General features: G+C 30.0%; 1 protein-coding gene and 1 pseudogene across 1 annotated transcript; both read right to left on the reverse strand.

Moving 5' to 3' along the window:
* Positions 1–975: 975 nt before the first annotated feature.
* Positions 976–2,823, reverse strand: LOC111315206 (ankyrin repeat-containing protein BDA1-like). The gene is made up of 2 exons (XM_089749610.1): positions 2,143–2,823; positions 976–2,048 (listed from the first exon to the last, which is right to left on the reverse strand). Exons 1-2 carry the CDS (start codon positions 2,785–2,787, stop codon positions 1,302–1,304), a joined length of 1,392 nt encoding a protein of 463 aa, XP_089605736.1. The 5' UTR covers positions 2,788–2,823; the 3' UTR covers positions 976–1,301.
* Positions 2,824–5,664: 2,841 nt separating this feature from the next.
* Positions 5,665–6,524, reverse strand: LOC111315205 (protein SOSEKI 2-like; annotated as a pseudogene).
* Positions 6,525–10,221: the final 3,697 nt, after the last annotated feature.

The raw sequence follows: 10,221 nt of genomic DNA on the forward strand, positions 1-10,221 counted from the left end.
CACCTAACTTATGAGGTGTTATCTGTTTTGATATGAAACTTTTATGATTTTATCCCACAAAAGATGTCTCACAATTTTGGGTTAAAGTTTTAACTTATATATTATAATAGATTCTCAAAACATCTTGATATAGGATTGGGTATCACAAACTCTCTCATTAAAGCTTGACATCCCTGTCAAGCCCTGTACAAAGCACACATAGAATCTAAAATAGTGCACATAGAACCACAAAATCAGGACCAGACATTAGAATTCTAGAGATGGTTCCTACCGTGTAACATTTAACTCCCTTGGGATTCTAAAGGTGGCTCCCATAATGTAGCATTTAGTTTTTATTTGACTAGTAATCACTCTTATACTATTGATGGAGATCTGCACCTAACTTACAAGATATTATCCATTTTAACCTAAAGGTCTCATGATTTTATCTTACAAAAGGTGCCTCACAAGCTTGAATTTAAATCTCAACTTATATATCATAATAGATTTTCAAAATATCTCGACATAAGATTGGAATATCACATTAATTGTTAAGCATTGCATATCAATAATTTTTGTGGTTTTGTTTGTGTACTATCGTTAAGTACTGAAAAATATGTGAGAATCTTAGATGAGTATTCTTTTTTAGGATGGCATTTATGTGTGAGTTTCATCATTGTAATCTTCAAATTTTTTATTTTATTCATAGTGAATTTCTTCTTGCAATGACAATAAATAGAGTAGTGCTTTTTCTTCGTACAAGATTATTTAATTTAACATAAAAATTTAAATGCTCCGACAATTAATGAGAATAAATCAATTCAGTAAAAATTTATGATTATTGCATTTTAACAAAGTCAACCTCTTTATAAAAGTAATTTTGTGCATAACTAATAAATATATGATTTATATTATGTCTTTAAAAGATAACATCTAATAAGCTTAAAATTTTAAATTTCAGCACTTACAGTCCTTCATTTATACCTAGGTTGAGATTTAAAAAAAAAAAAAATCCCTTTCATAAAAATTTTAAATGCATGTGTCATAAAGGTCCTCAAATTGAACATAAACTCAATATTATTAATTAAAAATAAACAAGTTGAATACAAACTCGCAATATTAAAAATAGACTCAAAATATATAGTGTGATTCTGTCGATTTTATCCATTTAAAGAAAATTGATGACAGAAGTTAATGGTACGAATGGATGCAGATCTATATTTCTTAAAAGTTACCCTCACATGGTAAAGGTTCATCCATTAGCTTCTGTCATAAATTTGTTTATATGGATAAAAACGACAACGTTGCATCCTTTCTTTGACTTACTCTTGACGAAAAAATCTCCTCAATTTGGGAATTACTATTGGGACAATTCCAAGGCAGCTGGCATAGGCGAGGAAATAGACACAACGGAGAAGAATTCTGCTGGACTGATTATTTGGTGATACGATAATCAGTGAAGAATCCAGAAAGCAAAAGAGTAACGTCAACAGGGATAGCGCGAGAACGAACGAGAAGAAACCACTAACGATAGTCAGTAGAACGAAACAAGTTATGAGGAAAGAAGTAGAGAAAGCCACCATGTTTGGAATAAAGAACCAAAGAAAATTTTGCGTCGTCAGTACTGATGATCCCGCAGTGTTATTTCCTTTGAATTCGATTTTTTCCACTATATGATGACTGGTGTTTTTGGAACCTAGGTAAACTTGCAATCCCGAAAATTTTTGGTCGTTGGATTCAGCACTGGCCTGAAGAACACCACCAGGGGGGCTTAGGGCGGATTGATAAGTGGCTGTAAGAATCAGTACTGTTACTACTAGCAAAGCGCTGCCCCTTTCAACTGACATATGTGTGATTTCATATGCCAATTGACTAAGCAGCTCACGAAGAACCCATCGTATTTTGCGAGCCGATGCCTTCAGACCATAAGGATGGTGTAAAATGTCCACACACTTCTCGATATTGATACTGTCTTCCTGAGTTCGGCCATTCAAGATATCCAAAGCTGTTGAACTCTTCGAATTCTTAACTTTAGTGTCGATCCGAAGATCTGTTAATAGCCTGATAATCTGCATCAAAAGAACAAAAAAGTAAAAATGTAAAATGTATTGCAGAAAAGGAGATTAAAATGATTCTCTTTTACTTAAAGAAAATAGAGTTGACCTCTGGCTCTGGTTGGTCGTTCGACACAGCTACGTGCAACACAGTTTCCTTATCCCTGTTCTTGAAGTTAAGGATTCCTTGTTTCTGCCACTTGCTACATTTAGAGGTTTTCGTAAGCCAGCGCAGTAGAACTTTAAGGGCTCTTGGGTTGTGGTGGGCTGCTACGTGTAGGGCAGTTTCATCTCGACTTGTCACATCATGGATACAGCGAGGGTAATCATTAAGAAACGTAGTCAAAAGACGACCATCGGTTTCTTTCATGACTAGGTAATGCAAAGGAGTATAACCCATCTTCCCTTTGACACTGACGAGACTTTTGTTGATTTTCAGCAGTGAAAGCGCCAATCGTGTGTGGCCGTTTTGGAAGGCAAGGTGTAAAGGGCTCAACCCATCTTTGTTCAGCTTCGTAGCGAATGATGGCTGTAAGTACATCATTTCCATGGCGAAATCAGTTTTGCCTGCAGCTGAAGCGATGTGTAGTGGAGTATCCATAAACTCCCTCTTCTTGATCCGCCTCAAGACACCTTCGTCCTCTCCGATAAGTTGATACAAAGTACCAATATCACCCGATCGAGCAGCACCCATCAGTTTGTCTTCCGTTGAGGGAGGATGAATTGTTATGGCAACACTCTCTGGCTGTGCCATTGCCGAAGAGATAGTAAAAGCTCGACGATTGAAAGGGTTTAGCTTGAGTTTAAAGTGATACGCGAGAGTGAGAAAGACAGAGGAGTTGCTTCCTTTATATAAGAATTGGCCTTGGAAATGGTTGATAAATAAATATAAAATATATATATATATATATATATATATTAAGGTGTTTATCTTCATTCTTAGTTAAAACCCTCAAGAATTTGCATCTACAGTACATCTTCGTGTAAAACCTTTACTATTTTTTATTTCCTTATTCTTGGAAAATATAGTTTTTTTTTAAATAAAGATATATTAGATAAAATTGATGAAATTTTTAATAAAATAATTTAATAAAATATCTAAATTCATAGATTGATAAAGTTCAATGATAAAATTAATAATATATAAATTTTAAAATATCATTTATAATTTAAATTTGATTCATATTTACTTAATGTTAAAAGTTTAATAAAAATTTATAATAAAAATAACTATCTAAAAAAAATATAAAAATTTGTTATTGTTTTCAAATTTTACATATTTAATCTATACAATAAGACCTTTTAATTTATGGATTTAAATTTTCAATTTGAATTTTTAATTAATCATTTTAACAAAAAAATTCACAAAATTCATTTAAAAAATTTCCTTATTAATAATAGAAAAAACAGAGTTACAAGCAAGGCACTAGATTCCAATTTCGTTGAACCCCTTCTTAACAAAAGAATCAGTAATATAACTGACTTCCTGTATACATGAACAAAAGCAATATTCCCCACCTTTGCATATAAATTTTATACAGCCTATTAAAAGGATAATTGTATTTGCATGAACTTTTAAGAACTTGGAAACTATCATAGATTGAGTTTATTACTAATACTAAATATACTAGTAAAAAATATTTAAAAGGAAAACAGGCTAAGTGTAATTAAGAACTGTTCAATATTGGAGATGTCTCTAGCTGGTATTCTTCTCGTCTCCAATTCTTTGGTTTGTTGCCATGATCTTCTCATCAAGTTTTCTTCAATTCAACATTTAACTTAATTTAATTTAATTTCCCAGTTCGGTATGATTTTCTACATTTTAATTCTTTTGTAAATACATGCATTTAAGATATTCATACTTTACATTAGTTGCTCCACTTTAAGGGAAAAGAATGATTCAAATTCAAGTTACTAAGATGAAACAATCTAACTAGAAGACAATCTTAATAGAAACTCCTAAAACTCCCATTCTTTTTATTCTTCTTTTTTTTTTTGTCGTACGATCTCATAACCCAAACCTTAAGAAAAGAACTCAATAATTTACTCGTGTTGTGCATGAGTACCTGTTACTAAAAAGTTTTAGTATCTATCACCCCTCAATTGTAGCATGTACAATGATCTTCCTAAGTGCTAAATTATTTTATTGAGAGCTTGAAATTTTAATTTTCAATGTTTCGAATTTGAATTTAAAAATTAAAAAAAAAAGTGAGACCATGAATAAAAGATGATTATTTTCTATAGTACAATTTAAAATCACATGCACAAAAAAAATTCTTAAGAATTTAATTACTAATTATATGTTTGATGCATTACAGGAAAATGAAGATTTGGTGGTCTTTTTTTGGCAACATTTTCTAACAAGCACCGCCAATTGATAGACCTTTATATACTTAGCATTGTTTTTTGTACAAACATCACAAAATTTTTATTTTGGTGGCATTTATAGTAAAAACGCCACTAATCTCAAATATTTAGCAACATTTTTAGTTATAAACACCATTAAACTTTAAAATTTAGCAGCATTTATGTTTAAAATGTCACAAAATAACTTTTGTTTTTAAATTTACTAAAATTTAAGAAGTAAAATTTTTTCAGAATTTAACCCATATGCACCATTTAGATCTATTAGCAGCATTTTTTAAAAAGAAAGGCCTCTAATTTGTGAAAATTAGTGGCATTTGTTTCTACAAACACAGCTAATAAGTCCCAAAATCTAAAATACACCCAACCCCTCCATTTTTGCCCTAAAAACTAAGTTTTCCCCCCTCAATTCATTTCCATTTTCTTTTTGCTAGATTTCTTCTGTAATAATGTAAGTTAGTTTGTTATCAAATTTTATAGTTTTTATTTTTTGTATTAATATTGTTGTTGGATTGAACATTCTTCTCATTTGGATTTCTTTTCCCTCTCCATTCCCACAATTTAAATGACCATAAATTTTTCTTTTTAAATCATCCTCTCCCTTCCCACACTTTAAATTTCCCTTCCCTCAATCTTTCCATTCCACCAATTTAAATGGAATATAGAGGAAACAAAAGAGAAAAGATTTTGTTCTATTCAAATTGAAAACCCTAGAATTTGGGAGATTTTTCTTTTTGGATTTTAATGGTGAACTTGAGAATTTCATGGCTATAAGGCTGAAAAATGTGGTATTAAGCTAAGCTGACATTAACAAATTTTATTATGTTTTGTCCTATTTTCTTATAAATGATACCAAAACCTGAAATAAGCTATATCATACAAGGTTTTATCTTTCTTGTTCTCTTTTAAATGATTACCTTCTATGCAGTGTAAGATGAATACATTATATTGATTTGGGATTTCTTGGATCATTTTTTAGCTAGTTTCATCAAATTGAACTGGTTGAACTAGGTGTTTGAGTTGAATTGTTATACTGTTATAATTTTTTTAATAAGATAACATTTTTATAATTCATTACTTCACTATTTAAGTCATTTAGCTTTATTACTTGATAGAGCAACTTGAGAATAAAGGCAATGTTTAATTCAGAAAGAACAGTATCTGTGAGATGTATGTGATATTTTAAGTTTTTATCATACTTTTTCTTTACACTATGAGCTAGAAATTGCATTTATTTTTCAAACATGTTAAACAAGAACCAAATTAGTCACCTTTCTTTATTATAGGAATTGGATTTTTTGAGCACTAATTGATCAGCCATAACTCAATTCTTTGATTTCATTGACCCCACAATACTGCCATTGAAATACTACTTCTTTTCAGCTTGTCAATTACTAAACCTTAGATTCTCATACATGCAACCTATCATCTGATCATCTTTAGCAACCTTTATAGCACTTTATAAAGAACCCCTTTATGCAAATTTTCACCCTTCTTCACCAAAATGTTTGGTGTTACTGATTAATTTATAGTAGGCACGTTCTTTGCTTTGTTAATAGCTAAATTCCCACATGCAATAAGTTGAAGTAGAACCAAGTTACGACTTGGTGTTGACCCAATGGCAACTGGGTTACCATCTTCAATCCACTTGGAAGTAATGTTTTTGCTTTGGTTTTGTTTTTCATAGAGGATAGAAGATATTGATAGAAGGGAAAAGTCCTATTGAGTTATCTCAAAAATGGTTTATTGGGGTCCTTAGCTATTGGTTTCTTGGTCTTCAAGTTCATTAGTAGAAACCCTTCTTGAGCAACAAGAGTGAGGAGTTGTTAAGCTTATGTAACATGTTTTCTCCTCATCTAATTCATACTCTTCCATTTCTTATTCTTTTTCTTTTTTTTCTTCTTCTTCTTATTCCTTTTCTTTTTCTCATTCTTTTTTTTCATCAAATTCTTGATCTTTATATGTTGCTGTCTTTTCTACTTCATGGGCTCCCCTATTTTGAGTCAAAGTAAAAATTAAGGATTTTTGTTTGGCATAAAGGTCTGGTTTTTGAAAATATGGCCCTCTATTGCTAATTTGCAGTTGTTGTAATCTTTTTGCAACAAACAAATCATCCCTTCAACCATACATTTGGATTAATAATGTAGTTTTCTTAAACTTTCAAGGTAAATTAGGTATGGAAATTAAGTAGTTTACTAAAGCAACCATCAACCAATTATAAGCCTTTGAGTACATATTTAGTTTCATCTAATAGAAAAATAATATCATTGTCTGCTAAGTCATTCCATATATAACCATCAACTAAATCTGAGCCTTTAAGTACATATTTAGCTCAATCTGATAGAGGAATAATGTCATTGCCTGCTAAGTCATTCCATAAATAACCATTCTTGTAACTCCTGATAATCAAACACTAAAATTAGTTAAAAACAAACACAAAAAAGAAAAGAAAGTCATTTAATGGTTTTAGAAAGAAAAATGGAAATGCACCTTTTGCAAGACTAATAGTAAAGAAAAGGCATTCCTTTGCCTCTGAAAGCTGTAAGTCTGTCCATTACATCTATGAAACAATAAGAGAAAATCAATTAGGTGATCATTTTAGACTTGAAGAGAAAAGTAGCCAAATGGGCAGATGAATGTGTGGATTACCTTTCAAACAAAGTGGTTGATTAGTGAAATGGGTGACTTCCATGTAATAAAGATGCTCAAGCTAGCTATTTCTAGTCAGAAAGTAAACAACTTGAACTTTTCTTATGGGCTTCACGACCTTCGATTGTATGCATACTTTAGCCTTATTTGGACTAGTTTCTCTAGCTCTTTTACTTTTCACATCTATGTTTCCTTCACCCACTTACTCCTTCCTCTTTGCTCTTGACAAATTCTTTATTTCATTCATTGCACAACTGGGACAAAAGGGTCATTAAAAGGTGCAAAAAATAGTTTTAACTTTGGATACTTCCTCTAGATCAGTGATTTTAATTTAGGTCTATGTATCATTCTCTAAACTTTGAAACTATTTGATTATTATGATTGGAACTTCTCCAACTCATGTTTACTAGGTGATTATTATCCTTTATACTATATAGTGAGTAACAAAGATTTATTCATCAAGTTTAGAAAGTGGTGGAAAGGTATCAATATTTTTCAAAAAGTATATGTACTTATTCCAATTAACAAAGGGTAAGTTTTCTTACTAAAAATATTTACAAACAAGCACTTAAAATGTTGCATTTATAGATGTATTTTCAATGCTTGGTGTTATATAAACTACCAGAGTACTTCATTTGCATGAGAGGACATAGATATGGGTTTGAAAATGGGTTGAAAATGGCTAAGCATGTTGCCATGATACGACAAAAGGGTGGTTTTCACAATTAGAAAATGCATTATGTTAATTATGAGAAAGAATTAGTGCAATAGAAACAAAGTGCCAAAAAGGAAATGGAATTTAATGTTTTGGATTTATTTGAGACTTCCAGATTCCATTTGATCTTATTTATATTAAGACAAGAGCTTTTAGACGTAGATTGTAGTTATTTGATAATCATAATGCTTATGAAACACATATGTACTAAAAAACAATAAGACAAAAAAAGAAGGATCAAATGATATTTTTGACAAAATATTATGTTTGTGACTATTGTTATTTAGCTACCCACCACTCGTTTTTGCTTGTCATTTCTTTTCTTATATATTCCTTCATACAATCTTGATTCTAATTATACTAATGGATTTTATGATTATTCTTGGTTCATTATAATTGGGTTTGGAATGGTTTTATTATTAAACTTAAGTATGAATACATTTTTTAAACAACTATGCATACATATGTTAGGCAAACTTAATAAGAGAATAAATTTTTTACCTTATATGTTGAATATTATTATAAATATTATCATGATCATATCAATCTATAAATTACTCAAAAGATTTTACTTACCGATGCTTTAAAGGTACTTTTAATGCTACTTTATTAAACAATATTTTTCTATGCATTGGAAATTAAAAAATTGTTCATGAATTGGGTCAAGTTAGATTAGACTTGTTTTTTACTTTCAAAGCTTGGTCAAGATTTGGATCAATCTATATACTTAAGTTTGAATGACCATTATTCAAAATGATAGTAAAAAATAAAAATTATTATTTTAATATTTAATATTTTAAAATATTTTAAAAGTTAAATTTAACTAAAATTCATGTTAAATTGAGTGTTAACAATAAGTGATGGTGGTAAAAGCAAGACATGTTTAATTATCAGTGTTTTAAATACATTAATTAACACTTATCATTTTTTCAATAAATATCAGTGTTTTGAAAGAATTGTAGCCAACAAGCAAAGGATTCCCTTGTATATTGCATTCCTCTTTGTTTATTTTAATAACTAAGGCAAAAAAAAGTTAATGGTGAGAAAAGAAAAGATATAGCCATTGATAAAAGGAGTCCAGCTTGCTAATCACATCAGATGTTAACTTTAGAATGTCAAACAAAATATCTCATTATCGTTCAATCGTCTGTTCATCTTGCATATGTTTGTATATATTTATGTTACTTTCCTTATACATTAATCTTGCATGTGTTTGTATATATAATTATGTATTTTTTCTTCTTTTTCTTTTTTTATAAGGGGAAAGAGTGATGAGGTACTACTTTTACAAAAGTTGGTGTTAACTCTAATGCAAAACAAAAGTATGTGTACTAGTATTTTGTTCATCAACGTTTTTCATAGTCACAAACAATATCTTTTTGTCCCAAATAAGTGATTGGTACAAGTTCCTTTTGCAACTTAATCTAGATTTGGCAAATTGAAAGTATTTATTACTTAAGGCAAATATAGGTGTGTGCAACTTTTATAGTCTTCACAGGTATTTGCTCAGTTTTCCAAATTTCAAATTCCATACTTGGTTAGTTTAAACATATACTTTCTTTCATAGATTTGAGAATAATATTTTTGTTTTCATTTCATATTTTGTCATGTTACATGCTTAATATAGATGTGCAAACTCATTTCTTTAAATCATGTAGAATATACAAAAAATTTTAATATCTTATTTGGTAATATAGACTTGTTATTATTTTTGGTTTTAGGGTTAGTTTAATTAATTATGTTAGAGTTCGTTTTCATATAATTAATTATATAACTTTGGTTTGATAATGTAGCAAGTACTAAATGGATAAGAGCTAGATGCAAAAGTCAAGATTGAGTCAAGAGTATTGAGATAAAGTGGAAAATTTTTTTAATTTTGCATTTGAGAATGCAAGTGAAGATAATATGATATTGTGCCCATGTTTTAGTTGTGCTAATATCAATTGGCAAATTTGTGAAGTTGTTTTGAAACATTTAGAGTGTATTGGATTTCTCTTAGGATATGTTACTTGATATTTTCATGGAGAATCTGAACCATCAAGGCTATCAACTAGAGTTCCTTCAACTTCAAGGGCTCTCTAACAATAATATGATCCTATTAGACAAGATGACGTGGAAGGCATGTTGTGAGATGCTTTCAACATTCATAACCAACATTTCCATAATCTATTTTCCTAAAATGATGGATTTAATGAGTCAAATGTTGAAATGAATGAATTTGGTGAATATGGGATAGGTACAGGTGACTAACAACCTAGTGGAGAATCATCAAACTTTTATAGGTTGCTTGAAGATATGAATGAAGAACTTTATGAGGGATCTAAGCATTCAAGGTTTTTTGTGTGCATCTTTTTCACTTGAAATGCTTATGTGGATGGATGAGAAACTCTTTGACTTTATTATTGGAGTTTATGAAAGAAATATTTCCTTTTGCAAAAATTCTTGAATCTTGTAAAGATT

This window comes from Durio zibethinus, chromosome 20, assembly GCF_047325235.1.
Source record: "Durio zibethinus cultivar Kanyao isolate XHJ-2024 chromosome 20, ASM4732523v1, whole genome shotgun sequence".
Taxonomy (NCBI): Eukaryota; Viridiplantae; Streptophyta; class Magnoliopsida; order Malvales; family Malvaceae; genus Durio; species Durio zibethinus.